At 39.6% G+C, this 17,482-nt stretch overlaps 1 protein-coding gene across 2 annotated transcripts in view; it reads right to left on the bottom strand.

Moving 5' to 3' along the window:
* Window positions 1-17,482, bottom strand: part of tmem108 (transmembrane protein 108) — a 66,106-nt gene that overhangs the window by 6,456 nt on the left and 42,168 nt on the right. For both annotated transcript variants that reach the window (XM_022199377.2, XM_051940309.1), the window contains exon 3: window positions 1,414-2,682. In XM_022199377.2, the coding sequence (XP_022055069.2) occupies window positions 1,414-2,682 (1,269 nt within the window). The remainder of the gene's footprint in view (window positions 1-1,413; window positions 2,683-17,482) is intronic.

The following is a 17,482-nucleotide window of genomic DNA, read 5'->3' on the forward strand; positions in this document are numbered from 1 at the left end:
AAGAAAGTCTAAAAACATAAGTTGGGATTTTGTGGTGGGCTGTGTGCTAACCAGGCTAGCCGTTTCCCCTTATTTCCAGCCTTAATCTAAGCTATGCTAACTGTTTGCTGGCTGTAGCATTATACTAAATCACACAGATATGAGAGTGGGTTTAATTTTCTTTTCTAACTTTCTCAAACTCTACATATGTGCAGACAGAGAGACATATAGAATTCTAATTTTAGTAATTTTAATAAATATATTTTCATCATTAAACTTGAATTTAACAGTTTCATCTATTAAACAAAAATGAAATATTTGTGAAATTACGTTAAATTTCCATATGTAATTTTCAATATCAAAAAAGTTTTTCTTTTAAAAAATTTAAAATTTTCATTTTTTTAATGTTATTTTAAATGTGACATTTAATTTCAGGCTATTTTTGTAATTTTATTTAGATTTTCATGCATTTAAAAATATTTAAAATAATCAGCATAATAAATACTAAAAAAAGATTAAATTGTTGACTTTTTTTTGCAATAATAAAAATATTTTGACATATTTTCAACGCTTATGTCATATTATAGACTGATGAAAACATATTATTCAACATTTTTGCTGTTAAAACATCTGTAATTATTAAAGAAATCTCTCATTTAACAAACAAATGTATGTAAAATTTCAGAACCAATGCATCTTTTTTGTTAATTAGTCTAAAAATATGGTAAATGGTCTGTATTTATATAGTGCTTTACTATACCTGCAAGGTGCCCAAAGCGCTTTACAGCATATGTCACATTCACCCATTCACACACTGACGGAGGAAGCTGCCATGCAAGGCGCTAACCACAACCCCATCAGGAGCAATTACGGGTTAGGTGTCTTACTCAGGGACACCTCGACATGAGCACGACGGGCTGAGGATCGAACCGGCAACCTTCCGGTTGCAAAACGGCCACTCTACCCACTGATCCATACCGCCCCATAATATCTCATTTTGCACATATATTTAGTGTATGAAAATCTAGTTTAATAGTTTCATCTATTAAATAAAGAAATAAATATTTAGGAAATACTATATACTATTACTCAACTTCCTTGTAGTGAAAACTTTTGTAATGATAAAAGAAATCTCATTTTAACCAACAAGGTATGTAAAATAAATGAAAATTATGCTATGCTAAATTTACGAATAGATTAGAATTTCTATATCCTTTACAAAAACAAAAATTCTGTGTTCACTGTTACAGATTTTTTAAAAATATATTATTTTACATTTGATGTGTAAATTTCAATCTATATTTGTAACTTTATACTTTCGCAGAATTCAAAAATATGGGAAAAACAGTCAAACAAATACAAAAAAAAACTTTGACTGAATTTGAGCTTTTATATCGAGTCACAATTTCTAATTCATAATTTGATTTTACTCACAGCAGGAGGACACAGGTACGCTGATGGCCAACACGATCCACACGATGTCCATCCTGCTCAGGCAGATGGTCATGCGTGACGGCGGGGACTCGACAGTGGGGCCCGAGTTGTTGCCGGGCGTCCAGGGGTCGTGGGTGGTGGCCGGTACCTGCCTGTTCAAGAAGTTCCCGCTGGCGGTGGAGGGGGGCTCGGAGCTGTTCCCCTGAGCGGGCGAATCCTCGACCGAGCTGCTGTTAGAGAGCAGCCCTCCAAACGCCGTTACATTCCCCATCCAGTGTCCCACGGGGGGGCTGCCTGTGCCATTGTCTCGAACATCACGACCTTCCTCAGTGCTGGTCTCGTTGGCCGCAGTGTGGTTGATTAAGACGCCTGCTGGGTTCTGTAACTTGAGGCTCGGCTCTGTGGATTTTGTCGGGGCGGACGCAGTGGAGGTTAGATTCTCTGGTGGATCCTCAATCGGACTCGCAGATATTCCTTTTGGCTCTAACGCTAGCTCACTGGTGGGGGGTTCGTTCACTCCGTGCACCTCCCGCTGGGTGATGGTGTGGTGGGCGACCCGCTCTGGTGATCCTGCAGCGTGCTCCCTGAGTTTCAGGCCTCGTGCAGCATCAGCGTCCACTGAAGAATAGGAGAGGGAGGAAGGCTGCCGAGCTGGGGGCTGCCTGGGGTCAATGGGATCCTCTACGCTCAGCCTCTGAGGCCCCAAGTGGTGTGCATCGAGTGTATCCCCTCTGTCTGATCCAGAGCTGGACGCAAGGGGGTTTGGAGCTCCTCTCGCAACAGATTCCACATCTATATTTGGGATCGCTGTGCTGGAAAATTTAGGGCTGCTGCTGCTGGCCTGGTTAGTGCTGACAGTAACTGGGTTATGGACTTGAGGTACCCTGACTGGTTTGTGCATGAGGCCTTGGTTTACAGTATCAGAGTTGGGCAGATTCACACGGCTGTCAGTGCTCACAGTGTTTGGGGTGACAGTATTCGTGTTGTAGATGGGAGGATCCTCGCGGCTGGAAGTTTGGGTGTGAAGCAAAGCTAAAGGAGGGAGGGGAGCAGTGGGAAGGATGATGTTTGCGGGTTGCGTGCTTTTGGATGACCACTCTCCGCTACTGGAGCCTTCCTGAGGCCATTCCAGTCGGGGAGGTTTGGAGGGAGACGGGGGGATGTTGTGGGTGGCTGCCATGGAGACAGAGTCCTGGGACGTCTGGCTGAGGTACAGCTCCTGTGCTGATGACACCAGGCCTACTGGCAGTGCTAGGAATGCTAGAACACCTGCAGAAAAAATGAGAGAAAGCTCAATATTAGCATAAGATCATACAGAAAACCCACATAGATTAACAAAACACTGGATTACTTAATATGAATGTGTCTTTTCACCATATCCGTCTGCCTACATATCATTCCCTCAAGCCTCCTGCTTTGCAAAGCCACACCAGAGTGAGGCTGAGCTGCTGAAATTGAAAGCTCAGATGTTCAGAAGAGACGTGCAGCCTTGTCCTGCATTCATTATGCTGCTCAGCCTTTAATCTACTGAACCGCTGTGTTTGTCACTCACCTAGCCTAACCAGATTGCTTTATTAACTGCATTATTCACTAGGCGAGTTCCACTGTGTGTAACCGTGCATGCATAAGGTGGCAGCTGGCACTGAGAGGACGTCTCCGTCTTTGGACGCAGACTTCAAACGCAGCAGCAGCGGTTTTGTTACCGTGCTTCAGAAATGCTTACAGAGCTCTCGACTGAGGTGATACAATGGCAAGCAATTCTTTGATTTCATTCTCTAGATAGCATAGCATTGCAAGAAAGTATTTTTTTTACCAATGTGGTTTCAATAGATTTGCTCATTTTAAGTATTTTAAGACATCTTTTGTCAAAATAAGATCATGTCAATAGACTATATAACCCAATCTGAAGGATCTGAAGATGGTGGAATCTATTTCTTAGCGAGACAAAATGACTTGGAAAGACATTTTTACAATGAATAGATGGATTGATGACAGTCTTTGTGTTAAAATGGCCTACTTAACATGCTAAAAACATCTTCGAGAGACTGACAGATTCGCTTTCTCAAGCTGAATCCCTTCAGGAGGCTGTGTAGTGACAAGCCATTAGCAGGTGCCTGTGAGGAATATTGGTCCTATTATTGTATCCAGACAGCAGGAAAGTCATGGAGGGAGGAACGTGGAAGGGCGTATTAATTTCCCCTTTGCACCCTCCTCTTCATCCCTTATTGACACTGTTTAACACAGCTAATGCCACACATTAGCGGCGCTCCCGCTGGGTGGTTTCCATGCGTTCAGTTCAGAGCCGCACGCGCACAAACACAACGCTAACATCATCTAAATTCCAGCCGTGGTTTGTTTTAGTCACAGGATACAAAATGGAAGCATTTAGTTATCTTGACACATACAGTATTTATATTTATTGGTTCTTAATGCTGCTATCATCCAATCCTAAACGTAGTACTTGGGTCAAACAATTAATCAAAAATATTACTGAAAATGCAATGCGAGCAAGTGCAATATCCAGATCACAGGAGCCGCAGTTTGTTGATAAAATGTGACAGAAAATATTTTTATAAATGAAGCACTGTGGTGCTACAGTTATACAAATTATATTCTCTAAACATAAGGGAACCTGTTTGTTTTCAAGGAGATCACAGAAAAAATTACATTATGATTTTTTTATGTTTGTTTCAGTGGAAAAGTAACGAAAATATGACAATTACCAGTCAAATCACGACTCGTGTGTCAAAAAATAATCTCAATACGATTTTTTTTTGGCATATTGTTCCACTTTAATTCCTACTGAAGAAGTAAATCCTTGAAAGGGGCTCACAACTTTGAGAAATAGTGCATTTATTGGGGACTATTCTCACTGGTGGAGATATACATATTTGGTTTGCGGCTGCAAGGTGGTGTATGTCGTAGCGACTTCAAATAAACTACAGTTTGTGTGATTGTAGTAATAAAAGAGTATGTCACCCAGTGCAACACTGCAACTCTGATATGTTTTTATTAGTTTCTGGACAACAATGCATCTCTGTGGTACGGAGAAAGGAGCTATATCAGGCTTTAGTGGGATCAGTTCATATTTGGCTTTGGCTCTTTAATGGGATTTGTCAACAATAAGAAAAATATAGAATATTTCAAGCCTTATCCTTTAATAACAGACAGTGAAAGAATGCTTATATTAATCTGCGAGGATTCAAAGTCATTTATCAAACGCTGGCAAGTTAGATTAGAAAAAAAATCCTTTTCTAAATGTAATATGCAATAAAATGAAACGTGCATATTGTTAAAAGAGTATTTCCCACTATATCACTTTTTTGTAGTCAGGCACTACAGATTTATTTAAAAAAAGCTTCTGTTTATCTTACATGAAGAATAAGAAAACGAATATAAAGTAGCTGTCGTTGCCTTCTGTGTATCATTCAAAAACGGATTATGCAAGAAATAATAAAATACGTCCTTCATCAAGAAAATCCTTTTTTTTTTCTGATCTTTTGAATTAAAGTGAGTGAAGTTTAGAATATTGAGCTGCCACGCTTCAGTCACGATGGCAAGGACTGCACTCAGTCTGGTGTCTTTATTAAAATGATGAATCATCCGTCAGTTACAGTCAAGTTTTATGCAAGATTCTCAATGACGAAGACAGAGAAAAATAGAAATGCATGGGGGAGAAAAAAAACAGCATATTGTCAATATTTTAGAGACCTCCCAAAAATTTGAGAACCAGCTCTCCTGCAGTTTGCACCCCGATGCTGCCACACAAATGTAGCTGCAGTAAGAACATGCATGAGTATCTTATTTGTGACAGAGAAGAAGCTTAAAGCATTTGGCAAAAAACATGACACTGACATGACTGAACCAAAGAAAAACTACATTTGTATGAACAGGCGTAGGTGGGCTTTCATAAGGTGTCTGCAATATAGAGCTTTCAATGAGAGAATTAAGGGTGATGATTAAGACTCCATTATTTTTACATTCAAACAAGAGTCAGAGAAAAACACAGTTCCAAGCCACTAATGTGACCTAGATGTTATGGCCATCAGTTAACCATGGCGCTCCATCAGTAACTATGGAAACCAAGTCTCCATTTCCAAAAGGGGTAGAGAAGGGGAAAAAAAGTGAGAGAAGGTTTGAAAAGTAGAAAGAGAAAGGGATATGTGACGAAAAACTACAATCAATTTTTCAAAACAAACAGTAATATCGGATTTCCTTTCCAGAGGAACTTCTCAGATCCTTCCTCTTTATTCACAGAGGGATTAAAATCACACCACAGCAGAACCCCAAAGCTCTGACTATTTAAACTCGGCCTCTGAATCATTAATCATATTCCTCTGTACTCAATCACACAGACTTCCAGGATGGAGGGTCCAGGCCTTGTCTTCCATTAAACGAGTCCGTCACGTCTCTAATCCACAGAGCCCACTTCAGACCCGTATCTGAGGAAGCGACTCACACAGGCGCTGTTGATTTATGATCGCTCATCCTTCCCTTAAATGATCCCTTAGGCAGGAGGATGAAACACAGTAACCTATCAACACAGAAGCATCTGGGTTTTTGTTGATCCTGAGTATTGTAGATCGTGGTAACATTGAGACAAACTTAGTGGACTCAATCTGATTAAGAAACATATAATAAATATTAACTCCTACAGTGTAAAAAAAATGTAATATTCTGGCATTTGTGGCACTGAAAAACCCTGTAAATACTGTAAATGTTCGTATTTTAAATACATTTTGTAATTTTACATGAGATTTTGTTTTTCCTGTGGCTTTTCAATGTTTAACAGAGGATATAGACATGTATAAAAACACTTAAATTACATGCAATTAGATGGATTAGTATAGAACAGTATTTTGACACACACTTCCAATGCTTACAGATATTACAGATCATGAAAATACATTTAGAAATGATTTTGGTTGGGAAAACTGGTGTAATTATAAAAGAAATATCTCATTTACCAAACAAGTCTATGTAAAACTCAGGAACTAATGCATCTTTTGTCAGATAATTGTCAAAAAGTATCTACTTTTAGAAATAAATGTACAGTATTAAACTTGAATTTAATAGTTTCAGCTGTTAAATAAAATAAATATTGATGAAAATATGCTAAATGTGCTATGTTAACAAAAAAATCTATTTTCTTTTTTAAAAGTGGAAATTTTAAGTTCATAGAAAATTTCTGATTTTTTTTGCATTAGACAAGTATAATCTAATACTCTAGTATATTTTAGTATTTTTTTAATCCTTTTTTGTATTTCAAAAATATCATAAAAACAACAAATAAATTCAGTGAAATAAATAGGGACTTCCCTTTTTACATTGCAGTATATTATAGCCTTAGATGTCTTCGCACAAAATGCAGTTTTATAGGTGCAACTGTGCCTTGAAGATAATAGAGGACAATTAATAGGGACGATGTTTGTCATGATGAGGTCTGGCTTGTGTCACGCCTTCAATCAGTACCAAAACCTGGCTGTCACAACCTGGCAACCCGACACCCTGCTGCTGCTGAATAAAACATGCCATCCAGAATGCCTTTCTAAACAATGTTATTTTAGAAATGGGCAGATTAAATGCTCTGGCACGCTCTCTCCTGATTTGTACAGCTGATCAGAAACTGTGCATAAACGTGTGGTTCCACTCTGATCTGTACACAACATGGAAATAAATATTCATGCCGTTTATTCAAATCATATTTTATTAAAGATCGCATCTGAAATGATAAAGGGGAGAAGCCGCTTTTTAAGTTAGCGAGCACAGACATCTGACTGCCATATATTCATTACTGTACAAACTGAAGATAACGCTGGCCTTTAGATTCTCTATCAGATACTGTGCTGGCTTCTCGTGTTAATTAGTTTAGAGTTTGTGACTGAGACGGAGTTTGGCATCAGCAGGACTCCCACCACCTCATTACGAAGAGTTACAACAAGGCGACACATAGGTTTCCAAATAAATCATCAGGGAGTTGTGTAAACAAATGAAAATGAAATGATAGAGGATGAGTGACTGACAGCTTATGGGGAGATCAACATGTTGTTGCTGTAGTTCCTTAAACTAATTAAAGTAACAGGTGGAAAGTATTCACCCTAAGAGGGAACCCAATTGAGTGTGCAGAATTAGCTATTAGCAAATAGCAGGGTAGTCAGAGTCCTGGGTTTGGTAATGGATAGTTTATCTTAAAATCGGGAGGATACACCTGCTTAGTGTGTGATGTAAAGATAGGTGACAAATTAAAGGAAAAAAACAGAATCCTTGACCCCTTCACCCCTAATTGGGGTGTTCCTTTAGATGACAGCGTCAATGCAAATCAATTCATAGTAGCTCTGACTGTTCACTGAAATTAAACGTTTCTATTCAGATGGGAGTGATCACTTAAAGGACGAAAATGCCTGAATCCATGGGACATGAGGGGTCATTGCATGGTTTGATGAGTATGAAAATGGCCTTCAGAGTCACCAGATCTCAAATCAGAGGGAGGCTTTGAATCCTCATACCATCATCAAAACACCAAATGAGGTAATATCTTTTGGAAGAAAGGTCTTTATTCCTACAGAGTTCTAAAGACTTGGAGAATCAATGCAAAGGTGCGATAAATCTCTTCTAGCAGAACATGTTGGCTCAAACACCACATGAAATGACGGGCTTTAACATCAAGACATTTCATGCTGTATTTTCCTTTAGTTTTGTCACTAGTTTGTTCCTTTTATTTTCAGTTTGAGTGCACAACAGAATCTCTTTCACGATCCCCTGTGGCTGATTATGAGTGAAGCCTTGCCTTTGTACACTGCAGTCACCTAATATTCATAATAATGGCTGCAACAGACAAATTTACCACTAAAAAGTAATTCATCGGTGTTATTTCCATAACAAAACTTTCCATGTTCACCTGAAGAGTTAGCCAGCTAACTAAAGTAGGGACACTACACTAAAACTAGAGATCGTCTAGCTGTAATACCAGTTAACATGGCCCTAGCAAGTGGAAAACTCTGCAATTAGAAGCCAAAGCAGAATTGCCAAAAAGCACACTTCCTCAAATTGCCACTTGGGGCAGAAACCAAAACCGAGTAAATTCCTTCAACTTTCATGTTAAAATGTGGAACTTTACAGCAGAAATAAACACATTTACAGCCTGGTACAAAACCGGTTCTGGTCTCTGTGGCTAATTTCCCCATTCATGACAACTTTACGGGAGGTGAAGTTTGATCAAATTCATCGGCTTAAATTGCATTACGGCTTCAAGTCATGCATTATGAGTGACAGATTGGTGCAGTCACATGATAGAGGTCCAGAGATGTTTGCATGGCACGCCTCACCTCTATTCATGCCCTTCCTTTTCACCCATTTTTGAATGAGCTGGCACAACCACCACTATCTGTAAATAAAATCAATGCTTCGAAATCTCAGTTTGACACCTGTAAAGTTTTCCCACTGCATCCTACCTGGATGTGATGCTGTTGTGCTGACAAAATCTGTCCACAGACAGCTGCAAAAGTACTCAAAATCCCAGTTGTGTTGTTCCCGCTACGGTAGGCATCTCCAAGATCGAATTTTGACATAATGAACACACACACAGCATACAATAAAAGCTACTTCGCTGCAGCTGGTAAAAATAACATTACATGTAACAGCATGGCACTGTTGGAGGAAACTGTCAGCTGCAGCATAAAAGTAACTGAGTGTCTTGGATTAGTCTTAATGGGTAGATTTTAATGGAAAATAATAAATGGGAGATGGTGAAGAAGCAGTATGTCCAATAATTCTTCGTTAAAACATGTTAAAAGCACAAGTCAGCCAACAAAGCCTGCTTTACATCAAGTCAGATGACACGGGGAAGTCACTCACTCCTCTTAAAACGACAAATATCTACACAAGTTACCTTGTTTTTCACACTCTGCTGCACCTCATTTGTTTCTAAACAGGAAATCTGTCCATTTTGACCTGTGCCGTATACATTATACTGTCGAATTTCCATGTGTGTGATTGCAGCGATTACATGTGTATCTGTATGTTTTTACACGTACGCTGTGCTGCACACTGAGGCAAATGGCTGTAATTTGTCACAACGGTTGTGCGTCTGGCTGATGGAGTGAGAATATAAGCAGGGCGAACGAAGACAGAGAGCCTGGCTCGGCCTCCACAAAGACGTGCAGAAAAAGCAGGCACAGGGAGTAAATTAACAAGAGAAATGATTGAAAAGACCCAAGAAGTAACCTGAGCTTTATGAACATCCATTACTGAGCTGAAGCACTGGAAAGAACATGAGTAAATTGGATGGGAAAGGGGAAGAAAGGTGAGGTCGGAGAGGGTGGCAAAATGTGCACAGAGGAGGCCAGAGGTGTACTGCAGAAGAAGAGAGGGAGATGTGTAGGTGTTTCATCAGGCTAAGGCACAGACAAAGGCAAAAAGGTTAGATTAAATACATGACACCGAGGACCAAAAAGCACACTGAAAGGAAAATAAGGTGTACAATAGAGGAGAATACAGGAGGCCCATTTTGGAACATTTGTCTTGGTCAGCTGCACTCATCTACTCAGCATGATTTTTTTCCTCTCCATCGTGCATGTTGGCTGTTTTTAGTCTGGCATGATATTTTCTCACCAGCACGCACACAAAAAGGCTTTCTGTAGTATTGATGCAGGGAGTGAGGAGGTGAAGAGTTTAAATCTTCACACAAAGGGGATAAAAAAAAAAAAAAGCAGAATTCAATGGTGACATTGAATTGAAGCTCCGTCTCCTTGTCCTTCTACTACGTTAACACGGTTATCGCTCACAACAACCTGTTGCCTTCACTATCTATATCGCCCAGCTGATTATCTAAGAATAGCAGATGCTAATATGACGCTGACAAATAATCTCCAGGGTAAAATTACTGCGAGTTTATGCCCCCATTTATTTGACTAATGGCGTCAACCTGTTTTCCATTAACCAAGCGCAGGACGTATGGAGGGTGGGGCAATTTATGCAAGAAACCTGCTGAATTAGGGCTCTTTTGAATGCACAGGAAGCCGGTGACATTCGCTGAAGTCCTCCATTGGTGCCATCAGGGACATCAATAAATCATGTTGCAAAGCAGGATCCTGTGCGCTGATCCAAAGCCGGCTTTGTCCCACCAATCATTCACTATTAGACTCAATGTCAAGGGCCGGAGCGGCTGTCGCTGAATCTAAAGTTACACTAAGATGGAAAACAACACATTTAGTCCTGCTGAATGAAATTCTGCATTCAATTTGGGTCCACTCATAAGCTAAGATTCCATTCTGGTGGAACAATATTATTCACTGCATCATGAATCTTCCGGCCTAATCAATCATACTGGAGCACTTAGTGTGTGGTACGCGGGCTATTGGTGCTTATGCACTAGCCTGGCTGCGTGATCAATCCTGAGGCGGGGGCTACTCACTGTGGAGGCTGGGGTATTCATCTTTTTTTTGCCAGGGGTCACCTCGTGCTACGTGGGATGAAGAACGATGTGGCTCCGGCGTCCACAGCGACAATCTGCCTATGAGGCGAGTTCTGTTGCCAGGCTGGTTGTGCCGCATCATGAGTGGGCAGCTGGCAGTGGCACTATTCGAATTGGAGGCTCTACAGGAAGCCAGAAATAGGAGCTGCAAAATCATCCATCAACACGGCTCGTGACGGCTTGTCAGGCTGTACTTCTGAACTACTACTGCTCTGTCATCTCCCTGCTCAGCAGCATGACGGGGAATAACAGAACTGTGTGTACAGGGAACAAAACACCGCGGTCTAATGGGAATCTGGCCAAGGTCACATATACACACGTGGACAAAATTGTTGGTACCCCTCAGTTAAAGAAGGAAAAACCCACAATTCTCACTGAAATCACTTGAAACTCACAAAAGTAACAATAAATAAAAATTTATTGAAAATTAAATAATCAAAAACAGCCATTACTTTTGAATTGTTGATTAACATAATTATTTAAAAAAACAAACTAATGAAACAGGCCTGGACAAAAATGATGGTACCTCTATAAAAGATTGAAAACTATTTGACCAGAGTGACATGATTAACTCAGGTGTGTCATTTAATTGACATGACAGGTGTTTCCAAACTCATAATCAGTCAGTCTGCCTATTTAAAGGGAGACAAGTAGTCACCCTGCTGTTTGGTGAAAAGGTGTGTACCACACTGAACATGGACAACAGAAAGCGAAGGAGAGAATTGTCCCAGGACATCCGAAAAAAAATTATAGACAAACATCTTAAAGGTAAAGGCTATAAGACCATCTCTAAACAGCTTGAAGTTCCTGTGACAACAGTGGCTCATATTATTCAGAAGTTCAAGACCCACGGGACAGTAGCCAACCTCCCTGGACGTGGCCGCAAGAGGAAAATTGATGACAAATTGAAGAGACGGATCGTTGGAATTGTATCCAAAGAGCCCAGAGCAACCTCCAAAGAAATTAAAGGTGAACTCCAAGGCCAAGGTACATCAGTGTCAGATCGCACCATTCGTCGTTGTTTGAGCCAAAGTGGACTTCATGGGAGACGACCAAGGAGGACACCACTGCTGAAAAAAACTCATAAAAAAGCCAGACTGGAATTTGCAAATATGCATGTTGACAAGCCACAAAGCTTCTGGGAGAATGTCCTTTGGACAGATGAGACCAAACTGGAGCTTTTTGGTAAGGCACATCAACTCTATGTTCATAGACTCAAAAACCAAGCATACGAAGAAAAGAACACTGTCCCTACGGTGAAACATGGAGGAGGCTCAGTAATGTTTTGGGGCTGCTTTGCTGCATCTGGCACAGGGTGTCTTGAAAGTGTGCAAGGTACGATGAAATCTGAAGACTATCAAGGCATTCTGGAGAGAAATGTGCTGCCTAGTGTCAGAAAGTTTGGTCTCAGTCGCAAGTCATGGGTCTTCCAACAGGACAACGATCCAAAACACACAGCCAAAAACACCCAAGAATGGCTGAGAGAAAAGCGTTGGACTATTCTAAAGTGGCCTTCTATGAGCCCAGATCTGAATCCCACTGAACATATGTGGAAGGAGCTGAAACATGCCATTTGGAGAAGACACCCATCAAACCTGAGACAACTGGAGCTGTTTGCTCATGAGGAGTGGGCCAAAATACCTGTTGACAGCTGCAGAATGCTCATTGACAAATACAGAAATCGTTTAATTGCAGTGATTGCCTCAAAAGGTTGTGCAACAAAATATTAAGTTATGGGTACCATCATTTTTGTCCAGCCCTATTTCATTAGTTTGTTTTTTAAAATAATTATGTTAATCAACAATTCAAAAGTGATGGCTGATTTTGATTATTTAATTTTCAATAAATTTTTATTTATTGTTACTTTTGTGAGTTTCAAGTGATTTCAGTGAGAATTGTGGGTTTTTCCTTCTTTAACTGAGGGGTACCAACAATTTTGTCCACGTGTGTATATACGAATAAAACTGCAATACAATGATAAAACCTTTGTTAGTGTAGCATAACAAGGTCTTACAGGATATCTTTAGTAGCATATATGTCCTCTCTCTATCATTGCTCTACAGGCTATTGAAATGGATAGTTTATTTTTGATTTATTTGCACTTGTAAGTTATGTGTAAGTGATTTAATGTATATTAGGGTGCATCAAGACCAGATCTCAATGGGATCTATTAACCAAAATGGAAAATAGCATTCATAATGATGTTTTAATTAGTGTATAATCATCTTTAACTTCTAATCATTGTGCTTTTGTTAGCTTACATTGAGTCCTTCATGGCTACAGAGTGAGGTCACCATGCTGTGCTTCCATATTTCTGTTAGCCCCGAATGGACAAACCAAACACTGGCATCCGTAGAAAAGGACGGGTTGCAATCTGACCTCTAGATCCAACCAAATCCTACACACTGCACCTTCACGTAAACTAAACAGTCGGGAACTGAATAGGATACAAATGTAGTTGTTTTATGGGATGATGTTCGTGGTTATGTCAACAATTTAGTTATAAATTGTATCATCAATGCTTGAGAAGAGTTAGATGAAGAGGAATTATGAATTTCAACTGTTTTTTGGTGTCTACATCACATCCCATCAAACACTTGAAACAACTAGTCTTGTGATTTTATGCTTTTAAAGTAGGCTGTATCTGATGGCAGAAGGCACAGGATTACACCTTTAGTCAGTCTAAACAATAGTAGAGATTTCTGATTTGCATATTTTAGGTCCATGCCCCCTGGTTAAACAGACCAATGCCAGGTACAAAAGTGTCTTCACTTATAGACAATTGACTTAACATCTCTAACTGATGAAGGCTTCATACCACCCGAGGAAGCTAAATGTACCACTTTTGAGGTGTCTCAGTGCTGTCATTTGTTAACACGTCTTTGGCAGCATCATTCTAATTTAACATCAAAGAGAGTTATTTGTACTGATGTCTTTCAATACATGTTTTAAAGCAAGTATGAGTATTTTCACCTTTACCCTGAAACACACCGGCGGGTTTGGAAGGCACAGTTACAGCATTGATCAGAACCACAAACATTAAAGAGAAAGAAATGTTGGATTTTCAGCTCTTTGGCCACCTTTGAGCTACTCACAAGCCACAAAATCACTTTATTCCTCATGACTTATAGGAAATTTTGCCCAAAAAATATACAGATTCTGAAAAAAACTTGCAAATTCTGCAACCGACAACCCATTGCTCAACTGTGACCAATAGTCATTCGACAAGGATTCCATTTGGCTGAACTGCAGGCAGTGTTTACAGGGAGCAGACAGGAAATAAATTTAAAATTTAAGTAGTAATGTATCTATAGTACATGGAATCATCATATTTTTCCAGTATTGGATGTAATCAAAGACATTCAGCTTGACTTTTACTTTTTTTTTTTTTTTACTTCTAGACATTGTTTTGTTATTTGTGTAGAGGTGAAGATTTTATATTACAGTTTAAAATGTGCCCACAGTGAGTAAAAATGCAGCAACTCTTGATTTTTTTTTGTCTTATCTCATTATTTCATGTGTCTAGAAATAATGACCATGGCCCTGACGGAAAATGTTGAGGTATCTGACATTGTTTCTAAAGTTATTAATACTTTTTGTCCATCTGCTTTAGTCTTTAGACTGTATAGAACCTTTTTAGATGCACCTCACCTATAGAGAAAAAACAAAAAACTATGGTGTTTTTTTTATAATTAGCACTGTATCCGTTCATTAACAACCGTATGAAGATGCCCCTGAGCAAGACACAGGCCCTCTAGTTGACCTTCAACTGTACATTCCTTTGGATTAAACCATTACCCCTTAAGCTTCAGTGTACCGCCGGCGGTACACCTACTAATTTGCATAGGAATTTCAAGAATGTCCGACGGCTGCAAACACGATTATACAAACACTATACGCCGATGGAAAGCTTAGATTCTCATGAATCCGCCAGTATAAACCACTTTCAGGTGTGATTACCACAGCGGGTGAGAAAAACACATTTGTCCGACAAAAACGAATATTCATCCATCCATTCTCTATACACGGCTTCAACGCACACAGTGCGACTCACATTTCCGGGTTTATTATTACACACAAAAAAAAGATTCCACAAAAAACGGCCATAATCCAACCTTTTACATCCAGATGACACAAGCCAGTAAACTGTTTTGTCCAAAACATGTCATGAAGTCGGTATAAAATCCCCGAATCGGTCACTTTCAAGGAAATGCACCTCGCGATGCCCGTCCAATATTCCCCGTATTTTTCGTAATTTTTTTTATTTAAAAATAGAATATTAGCGATTTTTTGTACTGAAAACGGCTGGAATTGACTGAAGCTTAAAGGGTTAACTAATTGACTGGGATGTAATCGTACTGATGGAATTACTGTATGTCCATAATGCCTCATAATCTAATGGGGTAAACATGTATAACTGCTGGTTTAGGAGTCTCATAGCTGATATTTACAGACGTCTTCTTCACCAACTGGCCAGCCCATGGATCATATTTAGCCTCGTTTATGCTAATCACAACCACTCCACAGTAGCAGACAAACCTCCATGGGATTCCCCCTCCAATCCTTTGGGGGCAAATGGAGAAAGTCTTTATCTCCAGCGTTCATCAGAATACCAATGAGCCTAAAACACATCATACCACCGCACAGAGAAACACACCCCGGCTCTGCTCCCCTAACACAAAATGAATCCATACCCGTCTGTCACAGAATAAAGGCTGGCAGACGGAAATCAAAGCATTCATAAGACTTAAATGGGGAGTTTTGTCGAAGGTAGTCCAAGACGTTTAATTTAAAGCTTTGACGTGCTGTCAGAGAGAGATGCAGAAACAGATCAGATCCATCAGCTGCAGGCGGACAAAGCCCTTTATCAGCAGGCTGAGCGGAGAGCTGTCTGACTAACTGCTGGTGAGATTGGATTATCACGCCTGGACAGCGAGCTATCGGCCCTGACGGACTCCAGTGGACCCACTGCACTTCTATAGCAATTAACACTAGCAACAGGACCACTGTGATACTACTGTTACCACTACTTACTAGTGCTTAAAGAGTACCAGGAGTGCTTCCATTTTTATCAATACCACTAACAGAACTACTAATACAGTTGCTAATGATAAAACCAACAACAAAGTAAAGAATCACATAAAGAAAAATAAGAAAAATAAATGGCAACATTGTGGTTGCTCCAAGTTGCAAACTATCTTCATCAATGATACTTCTGCTGGTACTAATATTAATGCTACCACTAATGTTAGTAATGTTATGGTAATGCTTTACTGCTTTACTATAGTTGATAGAATTTGTTTATTTTGACATGAATTCACAAACCAAGACTCTTAATTGCCCCCTGGGGACAAATATAGTTTTCTGAATCTGAAAAGTGATTTCCACAAACTAATGTCAATTTTATTACCTCTATGATTGCCACTTCAGGTAATATTGCCATTAGCGCTACAACGTCCACAACAACTTCTCATCCCACTGCAGCTACAACTGACATCAGCATCATTGTCATCATTACTGGCCAAGAAAGTTCTTCAAAATAAAATATCAGAAGCATCGTGAAATGAGCACTGATAAGTAGAAAATGTCCGTCAGGTTTAAAATGTAGAGTGTGGTTTTAACATGTTACTTAAGTATAATTTTGGCATGTTTTCCATTGATCTATTTTATGTCTGGATAAACATGATAAGAGTAGGCATAACAAAATGTTAATTCAGCTACAGGAGAGATCTGATTTGCTCTGCAATTCCGCTGGAAAAACGTGCATATATTGTAGCGATATCAGCCAAAATAAGTTTGACAAAAGCGGCATATTAGATATTTGCAAGAATCCAAGATTACCTAAGATACCCAAGAACTACTGCTTCTTCTTCTTCTGTTGCTATCCATGTCAATTGGTCCTACTACTAAAACACATTCTTCTACTGCTACTATAAAATCACTGCTGATACCTCCAGTAGAACTACTACTCATGCCACTACTATTCATACAAAAAGCAATGTATGTTTCTGCTGCAGATACTTCCAACTCTACTTCATCTACTACTGCAGTCATAAAGGCAGAGTTGGCCATTAACTAAATAAGCAAAGTTGATTTGGTCATTAACCAAAATAGCAAAGCAGGCAACTGTCCTGGGGCCCGACACCATCAGGGGCCCTGAAAGCCTCAGGTCATTGTGAGTCATTTAATGGTAATAAACAGAAATTAAATCCTGCATTAGGTTGTTAACTATTAGCACAGCAACTACTGACTGCTCCCACTGGTTCGTTTACTTCATTTTAGGATGGAGGAAGAAAAAGGAAACAGTTTGACCCTCCCTCATTATCACCACTGTCGTTCTGCAGCATCCAGACTCTGCACAACTGTGAGTGCAGGCAGATGCTAATGAAAAGACAAAGAACTGCTGTCTGTAAAATGCCACTGGATAAATTAATGTTTAAAAAAAGCAACATGGTATTCTTATTCAGCAGAACTGCATAGAGACTCAGCTCTGAAATGTCTAAAATTATTCATATTCCAAATGTTTTTTCCTCAGTAAATGTCTTTTATAGCTGCATTTTTCTGTGTATTTTGTTCCATACAAATGCAAAAAATGCG

The sequence above is a fragment of the Acanthochromis polyacanthus genome, chromosome 20 (assembly GCF_021347895.1).
Source record: "Acanthochromis polyacanthus isolate Apoly-LR-REF ecotype Palm Island chromosome 20, KAUST_Apoly_ChrSc, whole genome shotgun sequence".
NCBI classification, from domain to species: Eukaryota; Metazoa; Chordata; class Actinopteri; family Pomacentridae; genus Acanthochromis; species Acanthochromis polyacanthus.